The 14,018-nt window shown below is 39.0% G+C and overlaps 1 protein-coding gene across 1 annotated transcript in view; it reads right to left on the bottom strand.

Annotated features, from left to right (window-relative positions):
* The window catches only part of Gigyf2 (GRB10 interacting GYF protein 2), a 134,989-nt gene that overhangs the window by 82,174 nt on the left and 38,797 nt on the right, over positions 1–14,018 (bottom strand). The window contains exons 5-6 of the mRNA XM_051154265.1: positions 13,672–13,767; positions 4,039–4,153 (exon numbers count right to left, since the gene is read on the bottom strand). Of these exons, the coding sequence (XP_051010222.1) occupies positions 4,039–4,153; positions 13,672–13,767 (211 nt within the window). The remainder of the gene's footprint in view (positions 1–4,038; positions 4,154–13,671; positions 13,768–14,018) is intronic.

Here is a 14,018-nt window from a genome sequence, read left to right as displayed (position 1 = left end):
TGGCTGTTATTGAATTAATAACTCACTACACTATACACTATATTTTCAAGTGTACTGCTTATTTGAAATTTACTGTAAAATAATATCCCATTTATACCGCCAGCAGCAGCATATATCTTGTAATCATTGTCTCTTAATTGTATCAAGAGGCCAAGCAAAGTGAATAACCTAAACCATCTAAGCTTGTATAAATTATAATGCTCACATATCAATGAAATTAAAATCACCTAATGAGGCATTTAACAGGGTATATCTTGTTAAAAGAGACATGATTGCATATGTGTGTAAAAATGAATACACCAATATTAAAACACTAGAAATAATAGTTGGCTAAAAAAATTCTGATAAAACATCCTAGAACAATATAACCCCACAGAAATAAAGCATTGATGTTAACTCAAACCTTCTACTGAATGACAAAAGCATACTCAAGGTGTGTGTGTGTGTGTGTGTGTGTGTGTGTAATTTGTCTGCACTGCTGCACAGCTTAGAGTCAAGGATATGCATGCAATTGCCAGGCATGCAAGCAACAAGCAGTATGTACTTTCAGCTTTTCACATTCTGTACAGTTTTCTCAATTAACGTATCAACTGTATCTGACTGACACAGAGGAGTAGAAAACCAGAGGAGGCCTGGGGGTCTAGAGTGTATTTCTAACAAAAAAATGTCTTAGCAACTATCCTTAGCCTAATTTCTCCCATACACCAAAATGATAAGAAGAAAATGATGGAGCTTGATTTTGTGTGTGGTGCTGGGTACCAAATCCAGCACACTGCAAATGCTAGTCAAACACTCTGCCACAAAAATACATCCCCAGCCCCCACACAACAGATTCTGAATGTGGCATACAACGAGCAAATAACTTCAAATATCCACATATTTCTTCTAATTGTTCACCATAATCCATCAGATACTGACTCAAATTTCAGGTGCACTTCTGAGACTCTAACAAAATACTAAAAATGCACAGAACTATATAGGAGTAATCTCAGGAACAACACCTATCCTCTCGACTAAACTGAGTATCTACTTTGTCTAAAAAAGTGAAAACCACAGTTCAACTATAACAATCACAAAGCTATCTTCAAATTTCATCACTTTAAGTCAACATGAGTCAACTCACAGGTTAAGCAGCTTCCCCTCTGCACCACATTCAGAATATGCACCTAGTTAAAGTCCTAAAATAATTTAGTAGTAGCTAACACGAGACTATTCCTCCACAACAGTGATTTTAGGACCAGGGGGGAAAGTCCCCTCTCCTTTTCAAGATTAATTTTGTCTGGGATGGATAGATGGCCCAGCACATGAGTGAATTGCACATGAGTAGACTGAGCTCAGCTCCCAGCACCCACACTGAGCAGCTACTACTGTTTAATTCCAGCTACAGATGATCCAGTGCCCTCTTCTAGCCTCTGAGAACATCTGTACTCAAATACATATTTCTACACATAGACATGAACATATTTTTAAGAATATTAATCCCAGCACTACAGAAGCAGAGGCAGGTGAATCTCTGAGTTCAAGGCCTGCCCCGTCTATACAGTGAGTTCCAGGACAGCCAGGGCTACACAAACAAACCCTGTCTCAAAAACAAAAACAAAAACAAAAAATTTTCAGGAAACCTATCATGTAGAACAACTTTGAGGAAATCGTTTTAGTCTTGAAATAGATTAATATTAATATTAAAAACAAAAACAAAACTTCTTAGGTGACCTGAAGGGGAGAAAGGGGGAGGGGGAGGAATCAAGAAAAACACACATAAATTCTTTTCTGTAGTTCTGACTGGCCCCAGCCTTGCACATGTGATAGAAGCTTTACCAATGTGAAGGTACTATAAAGCAATCAGATTCTATAACTTTCCAACTTATCACATTTAAGTCATCTATAAATGTGGTTCCCACACACAAGAATAAGCAAGAAAACATGTGATCAGCCTTTTAAACTTTAAAGACTATCCTATTACCTCAAATTTTACCCTATTCTATTTACGAATTAAAATTCACTTCCTTTAAAAAATGCTAATGTTCTATTGACAGTTTGTGGATGTTTTTAAACATCCAGACCAGATAAAAAAGAAAGGTAACAATGTTTCATTGTTTCCACCAGCCATCTGTTCTCTTCAATTTTACTAGTCAGGATATTTTGAAGGCTAGAAGCCAACAGATTTGTGTATGAGTTTTTCCTTAAGTTGGAAAGAGATTACAATCAAAAGAAAAGCCACAATAATCATTATTTAACCAGTGAGTTAAAATTAAGTGAAAATACAAAGCCACAAACATCACAGACCATTGTGACCATAGCACTCCCAAGTATTTTCACAAACCTAAGTGCATCCATTTGACTAGTTCTGTATCCTTCAACATTACATATTGCTTTACTTGTGTGTCACAGCATTATATAATTTATATTGGTTTTATGTAAGCTCTGGTTATAAAAACTCTTACTTCAAAGAAAGCAAAAAGGGTGGTAACTAATCAATCCTTCACTTGCTTCTATTTGTTGTTTTGGGGTATATATTGGTTGAGTGTGGGGGCCACAGTTTGGTTGTTGTTCCTACAGGAGTTCCTAATGTAGCTCGGGCTAGCCTTAAACTCTCAATATAGCTGAAATTTGTGCTTGAACTGCTGACCCTCCTGAAAACACCCCCCAAGTGCTGGGATTACAGGCACACATTACCACACCCAGTTCTGCTCCTTTCTTAATATGTAAAGTTGTTCTAAGGCCTACAGAGACCAGGTGGAAGATGTGTGTGGTCTGCAGTCTTGATTAAGGAAATTTTTCTCTGGCTTGACCTGAAGAGCACAGGAGGGAAAACTGCCAGAATGAGACCTCTTCTCACAGCCTCCCACAGGAAGAAAGGAAGGGAAATGCCCACAGAGAGGCCAGAACCATTCAGGCAGTCCCATCTCCAAACCACCACCATACACCAATATGCACAGATCCTAAAAAATGACCATGTGGGCACAACTTGTGAAGCAGACATACCTAGCTCTCACCATCTCAAGGTCTGTGGCAATGCTATTTCTTTTAAGTTCTACAGATGAGTCTACCAACAAAAAAGGTTAAAAGCTATTGCTCTAGACAAGACGAATTCAAGGGTTAGGGTCAGTGGGCGGGTGAACGTTGTAGTTGGCTTCTTCACTGTACGCACACGTATGGGAGTCACATTTTAAAAGAAACTATACTATATTCTTCATTTTTTAAAATTTTGTGTATAAATTATTCACAAAACACATATAACTTTCAAATTTTTTTAAATGAAACTGAAAAAAAAAAATGTAGGCCCTCCACACCGATAATCATGCCCACACATAATATGGTGGCAACGGCCTTTGCCACTACTGACAGCCAATTCTACTTCTAAAGCATCTCTAAAAGAAAACAACAGGACATGTTTGGACTCATGTTATGATTCTATCTACATATGGTTTCACACTAAAGGAAGAACATCTATTAATAACACCAGTAACGATTTTTAAAAGAAAGCCAATGAATGCAAAATGGGGAATGATAGAGAAGGCATAAATTCATAAAACTACACATCATACCAACGATGCTGCCTGATTATATTTTGCTCTGTTGTTAGAGGTCTAGCCCCCCCCCCCAGAGTATCAGGTGTTTCTCACTAAATTCCTCCTGGCTATGGTAATGTCTGCAGATGGTCCTTGTAAAGAAACTGCAGGGAGGTCCACAAAGGCTTGGGTATGGCTCCAGTAACCAAATTCCTTCAGGATGCTCTAGTTCCCAAAGTGCAAAGCTCCAAGCAGGGATGAAGAATAAAGATAATTTCTCTTTAGAAGTTAACTGGGATTGTCTACACTCCCTCTTGCTTCAGCCTATACAGCTAGAAACAGATTTCTCTCCAAAGCAGGGGCAGTAGAGAAGGCATCTCAGAAATGCTGCAGAAAATAAATGTTCAGGCATTTGCAGTCAACATCAAAGAACAGTTGGTTTGATTTCCAATTAGACATTAAAGTACTTAATGATTTCCCTAGCCTCCGCCTCCTCTTCCGTGATTATTTTTTTCACATAGCTCACCTCGCCCTCTTGAAGAACTTCGACCTCTAGGAGCCCCCACCACTGTTCCTCCTCCTCCTCCTCGTCCTGTCAATCGCAGGACAGCGGCACTATTTACAGACATGGAAAAGTTTCTCTGCCAAAAAATAAAAATAAAAATAACAATAAAGAAAAAAAAGAAAAATGGATAAAACACACAAAACTACATATTGTTTCTCCCCGCCTCCCATAATGGTATCTAATTACTACAAGCAATGGGAAACTAACTTCAGGACATATAAAGACCATTCAAATCTAGTTAACCGACAATTTTTTTCTTTCTGTCTTTGAGACAGAGTCTCACTATGTAGTTTGGGATGCTCTGGAACTTGTTATGTAGATCAGACTGGCCCTGAGACAACTTCAAATTATCTTTGAGATCAGCCAAGTATACACCAATGTGTTACACAAAGCTAGGTTCATTGAGATATGTAAGAAAATAAACTAAAGGAGTGCTATCCAGATGCAGACAAAATAAGACAGATAGGAAGCAGAGAAAGTTTTATAAAGCAGACTAGGTTAAAGTGGCACTTTTTAGGAATGACCATACTAACTGTATAGAAGTTCAGAGATCTATGCAGTTTGGGACTTGGCAGCTGTCTGGTTGGATGGCCATCACTATCTAGGTGTGTGATGTTTCTGTGAGGTCATTAAAATGAAGTAATTACATTTCATTTTTTAAAAGGCATTTAAGTCTTTTTAACTTATGAGAGAAGAAAATATTGTCATTAAAAGATCTGAAGCAAAGTAACACGATAAAAAGGAAAAGTGCCCTTTCTATCTAATTGTACTCAGCACTGCAGATTAGCAACTCCAACTAGTATTTGATAGAATGACAGAAATCAGCAGCGAATGGGAAAATGTCAAGTAAAAATCTATATATGGGGGGAGGGGGAGGGGAGGGAAGCGTGCACGCATGTGGTGTGAATAATGTGTGCCTGGGTGTGGGTGTGTGATCACAATCACGTAGGTACAAACCAGAGCCAATATGGAATATACTCAAGCACAATTAGAGTAGCAAGTGGGTAATCACATGGTAAAGGGGGAGAACGGGAAGCTTAAGATATATCTATTGATACACCTAAATAGATTAAATAAAAGAGGCTAAAAGGCAACCAGAAAAATTATGTCTTCAAATGAACTATAAAATATAAAATTCTGTATATTTGATATAAAGTTCTGCAAGAGGGTTTAAACAAAAATACTACAACAGTAATTGAATCTTATACACCTAGAACCTAGTACCTCTTTGCACAGATGTTCACAGGTATGATACAAATAAGAAAGAAACCTTGGATATGACTAAAGTCCAACCTGCCAGGCAAGGGAGTAAGATGTAAACTTTAGGCTGGGTGAGGTAGCACATGCCAGTCTCACAACTCAGAGGAGTTTGGACAGAAGGAGTCCAAGGCTGAAGCCTGTACATGCTGCCTTAAATTCCAGGTCTGCTTGATCAATTTGGTAAAATTCTAGTTCAAACTTTAAAAAAAAAAAAAAGGCTGGGGTCAGTGGTACAGTGTTTGGCCATAATGCATAAGCCCTGGGTTCAATTCCCAGTACTTTCCAAAACAAGTTAAGTGTGTAGATGAAAAGTTCTGAAATTCAATTCTACTTTAGTCCTTGGTGTTCTTAAATTCCAAATCAACTGAACTGATATCTATACTACCCTCTTTTAGAGAACATGCAACTAATTACAAAATTCTGTTTTCATTATTAAAATTTTAATATGTGTACCATTTTCTCCTTACTACCTATCTTTGTTTCAATTTTGTTCATTGTCAATTTGTTCAATTCACTTTTAGAAACTATCAATATATGTAAGTTGTTTTCTTTGATTATAGTCAGGTAACTTCAAAAACTTCAAAAACAATAAAACTGAGAACTAAAAGTTAAGCAAAAATACCTAACTCAAAGACCATCAATTTCAAGCTATATTTTAGCAAAGTTTAATAAAAAAGTGGCTGAAACACAGACATTAACTTACCTTTTGTTAAAAAGTAATCAAAGGACTATCAAACATGCCTTTGGCATTACTAAAATTAAGTAATACTATAAAGTCCCAAAGGTTGCAGAGATGGCTGAATTTAAGAGCACATACTAGTCCTGGCAGAGGACCTGGGTTTAGTTCCCAGAACCCAAATGGCAGCTCAACACCATCTCTAACTCCAGCTTTGAGGGACCAGATGACCTCTTCTGACCTCTATGAACACTAGGCATGCACGTGATGCACAGACATACATGCAAGCAAAACACACATATACATAAAATATTTTTTTAAAGAGAGATCAGTGCTAACTGCATTTTTTATACCAGGATCCCATGCAACATATGTATAAAAGTCAACTGTATCATGTATAAGAATAGGGAAATATGTATCTTCATATCTTCATAACGTACAAACTATAGTTTAATCTCTTTAAAAGGAAAACTGTAAACAAATATTTAAATCTCATACTTTTTAAACACAAAAAGGCTACTACTTATACATGTAAATAAATAGATCACTAAATGCAGTATTATTTATAAAAGCAAAACATGGAAGCTACCTAAATACTAACCAATAATGGCTAATTTAAATAGCATAAGCTTGGAAGCTATTTTTTGAAAAGATGATGAGACATTATTTCCTAATTGAACCATATTTCAAAAACAACAACAACAAAAATCAACATTCAATCATTTCCAGTTACTAGTCCATTGTTGTTAACCAACAGTTTTCAACAGTTTGCTGAATAATCTTTCCTTTCTCCCAATCATTCATATAGCCAATTACTACATTCTGATTTCTTAAGAAATGTTATAGGACCGGGAGGAGGTGGTACATGCCTTTGATCCCAGTGCTCAGGAGGCAGAGGCAGGTGGATCTAGACCAGCCTGGTCTACAGAGTGAGTTTCAGGACAGTCAAGGCTACACAGACCAACCCTGTCTCAAAAAACAAAAAATAAATAAAAGAAATGTTATAGGGCCAGGCATGGTAGCACATATCTTTAATTCCAGCACTGGGAAGGCAGAGGCAAGCAGATCTCTTTGAGTTCAAGGCCACCCTGGTCTACAAAGCAAGTTGCAGGATAGCCAGGGCTACACAGAAAAACTGTGCCTCAAAAGGAAGGAAGGAAGGAAGGAAGGAAGGAAGGAAAGAAGGAAGGAAGTCAGGTAGGTTGGTTGGTTAGTTATAGGAGATTTCCCAACTCATTTTTTTTATTAAAAGTCAAACTTTCTTTTTTTTTGAAGGACTAAGTCATTCTCCCAATTTGGTTTTTCTGGCCAGTATTATCTCTAGAAATATAAAAACTATTTTAAGAAAATAATTTTACAAGTTTAATTAAGCACAAACACCACCCCCAACATAAAAGTTCACAAAATAATGGCAGTGAGCTGTAAAACTAGTGCAGCACACTGGAGCACAGCTGAGCAGGAAAAGGACTGGCTGGCTAGCACAGTGGAACGAACCCCTAGCACACTCACTGCCTAACACTTCGACTGTACTGAAAATCAAAACTGTAGTAAGCATTTCAAAAATTCACCCAAGACAGACCTGAAAATATAGGTAAGCCATATAAATATTATAAACCAGTAAAAGACTAGCACTACAAAAGAAAACATCAAAGACAATAAAACAGTAAGAGAAATATAAATGTAAGGACTTGAAACTTCACCACCATAGACAGAGCAAAATCAAACAACAGAAACTTTTTTCCCCAATGTGCTAAGAATTCTTTAATAAAAACAGCGTTTATCAGAAAAGCAAAATAATGAGTGATACATAGTACCATTTGTGTAAAAAGGAAAATATATGTTTACTTGGAAAAATATTCAAGAACTGGGCACAGTGATACTCACATGTAATCTCTACTCAGTAGAAAACTTGAGTCCACAATTTTGAGACCAACCTGGGCAATATAGAGACCCAGGATCAAAAAATACATATGTATCTATATATACTGCTAACACTGCCTCCTGTGAAGAAGGAAGGCACCATAATGAGGGACAAGATGAAGACTTTTCTATTGTTCTATTATTATTACTATTACTTCATACATTTTAAAATATCTCTTAAAGATTTGTGTTTTTGTTATTTATATTTATTTGGTGGGGCAGGGAAAGCATGTCCTATGGTACATGTGTGGCGGTCAAAGGACAACCTATGGGAGTGAATTCCTGCATTCTACCTTGTTAAGGCAGGTTCCCTCCTATTTTGTTAATACATCTTTTTAGTGTGTGTGTGTGTGTGTGTGTGTGTGTGTGTGTGTGTGTGTGTGGCACATTTGTGCCATCACCCACACATAGAAAGCAGAAAACAACTCCATGATTCAATTCTTTCCTTCTACCATGTGGGTCCCAGGGATCAAACCTAAGCTGGCAGGTCTGGCAGCAGGTCCCTTTTATGCTGGTCCTCTTGTTTTTCCTATTGTGTTTCCTACCCAAGAGTAGCTAGCCTGAGAGCTTCCAGACTGTTCTCCTATCTGTTCCTCCCAGTCTGTCTTAGGAAATCTGTCTTTTTTTAACATAGGCTCTAATGATCAAGCTCAGGTCCCAGGCTTGTATGGCAAGAGCTTTTATCTGCTGAGCCATTATCCTCATCCATTACTACTGCATGAGTAGACACACACGTATAGATATATGGGTATGGATGCAGGGAGCAAACTGCATGCACCCAGAAAGAAGCCAAGTCAACATGGGGCAGCTTTTCCTTTTTATTATTTCCTTTTCTCCTTTTATTACTCTGTGTGTGTGTGTGTGTGTGTGTGTGTGTGTGTGTGTGTGTGTAAGCGAGAGAGAGACAGGCAGACAGACAATTAGAATGAAAGAGTGAACACATGTATGCAAACAAGCGTGTATGTGGTGTATACACACATACATATTCAGGTACACATATGTGTGGAGGCTAGACAAGGACATCATGCTCTACCATTTTCCATTTACTCTACTATAGAGAATGTCTCTCGATGAACCGGGAGGTAAGCTTTCCGTCAGCAAGCCCCAGTAAACCTCTTGTCTCTCCTCAAAAAAAAAAAAAAAAAATCAATGAATTATAGGCATGCATAACCATGCCCAGCTTTTGCATTCTGCATGGCTGCTAGGAATCAAATAAAGATACTAATGCTTGGGGTGCAAACACTCTCAACCCACTGAGCCAGCTTTCCTTCCTACCTTCCTAATCATTTTTTGAGGGAAATTTTCTCACTTAGCCCAGAGATTGACATTTAGGCTAAACAGGCTAGCCAGAAAGTCCCCAGGGCCCTCCTGTTTATGCTTCCAAAGCTGAGCTTCCAGGCACATGCTTCTGCATACAACTTTTAGGGTCATTTTCCCTACTTAACCATCTACCCAACCCTATACATTTTTCTATTTAAGTTACTTGATTTCTTGCTCATTAATAAAATATGTAAAATTCTTAAATAACATAAAAATTCCCCACAAAATATTTGAAATTGAATTCAGGGACACATTAAGAAGACGAAGTAAGTAGTAGCCAGATGTGGTGGTGTACGCCTTTAATCCCAGCACTTGGGAGGCAGAAAAAGATGGATCTCTGTGAGTTCAAGGCCAGCCTGGTCTACATAGTGAGTTTCAGGACACCCAGGGTTACACAGAGAAACCGTGTGTATGTGTGTGTGTGTATTTAAAACCAATAAAATAAGAAGAGGAGGAGGAAGAGGGAGAGGAGGAGGAAGAAGAGACCACCACCACCAAGTAGAATTCATCCCAGAGATGCAAGGTTGGCTCAATGTATTCAAACTAGTAACTGTAACATATCATATAAATAAACTTAAGAATAACAACTACATGACCTCAACCTACGCAGAAAGGATACCTAACAAAGTCCAACATGCCTTCACAATAAAAATCCTAGAGACCTTAAGAACAAATGGAGCACATCTCAAAATATAACAAACTTATAGCCAACCTTATACCACATAGAAAGAAAGCCTCCCCCTTCTCTCTCTCTCTCTCTCTCTCTCTCTCTCTCTCTCTCTCTCTCTCTACACACACACACACACACACACACACACACACACACACACACACACGAAAAGGGAAATAAGAGAAATAAACCTTGCAACTATTTACTTTGAACAAAATTTTAAAACCAAGAATAGACAACCTATGGCCATAGGTATGTCATAGAGTCTGGCAGGGGAGTGCACAGTGATCTCAACAGCTATGGAAATCTTTTGGACAATATCCAGAAAAGCTTTAAAGACCTGCCAAGCACTAAAACTCAGTGTGCCACTGCCATAGCCCATCCACTACTACAAGAATGACACAGCAGGGGCAGCATAACAAATGCTTGCCCAGCATACACAAGGCCCTAGGTTCACTCTCTGGCAGCAAGAGCATAACAGATAAGTATCCCTGGAGCATAACCTATAATGAAGAATCACAACACCCACCATCCCTACATGCTGGGAAGACTATGACTTTCCTCATACTATAAAACATACCGCAGAACAGAGATGAGAAATCTAGACTAGCTACAAATACCAAATTTAAAATTCAATCACGCCCCCCCCCAAAGTTTAGATAAAATCAAAGGAGAAAAAAAGCTTACAAAATAAAAATTACTGTGCTATCTTCAAACACAACCTTCTAAACCTTCTAAGACAGACTCTTGTCGACACAAAAACATGGCTACAATCTAGCACTAGGAATGCTGAAGAGTAGCATCAGGAGTTTTAGGTCAACGGGACTACGTAAGTCCCTGTAAGAGGATGGAAGGAGCCGGCCGTGGCAGCGCACGCCTTTAATCCCAGCACTCAGGAGGCAGAGGCAGGCGGATCGCTGTGAGTTTGAGGCCAGCCTGGTCTACAAAGTGAGTCCAGGATGGCCAAGACTACACAGAGAGACTCTGTCACAAAAAAGCCACCAAAAAAAAAAAAAAAAAAAAAGGGAGGGAGGGAGGAACTAAAGGAAGAGGGAGAGAGAAAGGGAGGACAGATCCCTAAGAATGTTCTGCAATTAGACACCGCTATCGGCTCTAGAACTCTAGTGAATATGCTAAATGCCACTGAAAGGTATAGTCACTAAAATACTAAGTTTGAGACTAGAGAAATAGCTCAGTGGTAAAGTGCTTGCCCAAGCACTAGAACATGAGTTCAATTTCCCCAAACCTACATAAAAACTGTCAAGCTGGGACTGGAAAGGTGGCTCAGTAGTTAGGAGCATGTACCAATCTTCCAGAGAAACTCAGTTTGGCTGGAGAAATGGCTCAGAGGTTAAGAGCACTGGCTGTTCTTCCAAAGTTCCTGAGTTCAATTCCCAGGAACCACATGGTGGCTCATAACTATCTGTAATGAGATCTGGTGCCCTCTTCTGGCCAGCAGGTATATATGCAGGTAAAACACTATACACATAATAAATAAATCTTTAAAAAAGAGAAAGCGGAACCTCACTTTGGTATTCAGCATACATGCTTGGTGGTTCACAACTAGCTATAACTCCAACTCCCAGGTATCTGACATTTGGCCTCTACAGGTACAAGCATACATGTGAGCACACAGGCCCATATGCAAAAATACACATAATCTTACAACTAAAATATTATTATATTTTTAAAAATAAAACTGTCAAGCTTAGTGGCACACACACTGTGAAAGGAAAGGATTCCTGGGACTCACTGGCTGGGCAGCTAGCACACCTACATGGTCAGTTCCAACCTAGGAAAACCTTGTCTCCCAAAAACAAAAATAAAACAAAAACAAACAAACAAACAAACAAAACAAAAACAGGGCATGGGAGTTTACCCAAAACATAAAAAATAACCCATGGATGTTGGCTAACCCTAAATAAGTCACTAATCTCAGCCTCATGGACCCTGAGGAAGAGGGGCTATCCAGTACAGAAAGAGCCTGATGAGCCATGAACTGCTATTCCCCTAAACTAGTAAAACAACTGTAGTTCCTGCTCCAAACCCACACAAGCCTTGTTCCATGGACAGTCAAGTAAAGGGGAGGAGCTCACAGGGCCCTATCCTTTAACTCTGAACTATTGTTTTAATAGAATCTGGGAGAGAGGGAACTCACTGTCTTTAGTTGTGCCTCTAACCCAGCAAACTCCAACGGATAGCTCTAAACCCATAGTCACACAGGAGTCCCTGGTTAATTTTAGTAGGTCACAAACATGAAAATTCAGGAGAGATTTGTGAGATGGGGATAGAGACAATAAGTGGTAGAGATGGGAGGTCAGAATGGTTAATATGCAAAGCATCCATTCATATATATATATCTGGAAAATAATAAAAAAATTAAAAGCACCTGAGGAATGACAGCCAAGTTTTTTCTCTAGTCTCCACATATACCTGCACATGCATGTATACTTGCACAAACAAAATAGTAGACTTTACTGAGTGTGGTGATGCATAGCCATAATCCAACACTTAAGAGACAGAGGCATGATCAGAAGTTCAGGATTATCCTCAGCTATACATTATGTTCAAGGCAAGATCTCAAAATTTTAAAAGGTCAATTTTATGATGGGGATTTTTTATCAAAGCCATTAAAAAAAAAAAAGTCAAATGGCTGGAAATACAGCTCAGCTGGTAGAGTGCTTGCTTATCATGCACAAAGTCCTAGGTGTAATTCTCAGCAATGCATAAAATCAGTATCTATAATCCCAGCACTTGAAGGTAGAGACAGGAGAACCAAGAGTTCAAGGTCATCCTTGGCTACATTTCAACTTTGTAGCCAGCCTGGACCACAAGACTATACCCGGAGTACTACTATACCTCAAAAAAAAAAAAAAAAAAAAAGGGGGGGGGGGGGGGGGGGGGGGCTAAGGGGATTCTTCCTTTAACATGGAATTCAAAATTCCAACAAAAGCTCATCCCCCCCATCACAGTGTATCTGTAAACTCCTTAAATCAATCTTTCATCTACAAACAGTTACAGTCACTACATAAAATATAAACTTGTCACTTTCTAGACCAAAAATCTTAATTTCGTATATTACCGCCATGCCTAGAAAAAAGGAACCAGCAAGCACAGTACTGACAGGTAAGTTTCAGTTATGCTCTAAGCTGAAGATTTAAATTCAGGTAGGCAATTGCCTGTAAGCAAGTATGCCTTTCTGCAAAGAAGCTCTTCCCCTTCCTTCTTGGGGAGTAAAGGGGGGAGCATCTCCCCTCAACTTGAATAATTTATAAGGAATAACTGACACTGTCCTTAAAGATCTGGAAAAACAAGGCTTCAGAGACAGGTCAGCCGGTAAGAGCACCGGCTGCTCTTCCAGAGGATAGGGTCCAATTCCCAGTCCCCACAAGGTGGCTCACAAACATCTAAAATTGTGACGCATTCTTCTGGCCTCTCTGGGGCCCAGGTACACATGTAGTGCACAGATAAAAAGGAAAACACCCATATACATATAAAAATTAAGCAACTCTTTTTAACTTAAAAAAAAAAATCTTGAAAGATTTCCTGACCTCTGCATAATACTCAACAGCTACAGAATCCAAAGCAAAATTCTGGCAACTCAAGTCATCCACATGCCAATCATCAGCAAGCATGGTGGGCTGGGCTGATGTGAGGCTATCCCCAGGGCCATAATGATGACTCTTCCATAGCCATTCTGTAGCAAAAGAAACAAGAGTAGACCTGAGGCTCAGTGCTAAGTACAAACCTGCTCTTCTTCTGTAAAAGGTACTAGAGCCAATGGTGGCAGGGGCTCCTCCTGTAGGATCGGCAGGAATTCTTTCTCCAGAAGGTCAAAAGGTATCTGTGTGATAAACACAAGGCCATAATATTGTTATTCCTCCAGCTGCAAGAAGATATACCCAAGAAAGGTACTGTTTTCTAGCAATGAGCATATTCAATTACAATTAGTTTCTGTTAATTATGCAGTACTTACATTAAAAACTCCAGTCACAGCCAGGTATGGTGGCACACACCTTTAATCTCAGCAGAGGGAAAGAGGCAAGAGGATCTCTGAGTTTTAGGTCAGCCTGATCTATATAGGGACCTTTAAGG

The sequence above is a fragment of the Acomys russatus genome, chromosome 12 (assembly GCF_903995435.1).
Source record: "Acomys russatus chromosome 12, mAcoRus1.1, whole genome shotgun sequence".
NCBI lineage: Eukaryota > Metazoa > Chordata > Mammalia > Rodentia > Muridae > Acomys > Acomys russatus.
This window is presented reverse-complemented; position numbering and strand designations above follow the sequence as displayed.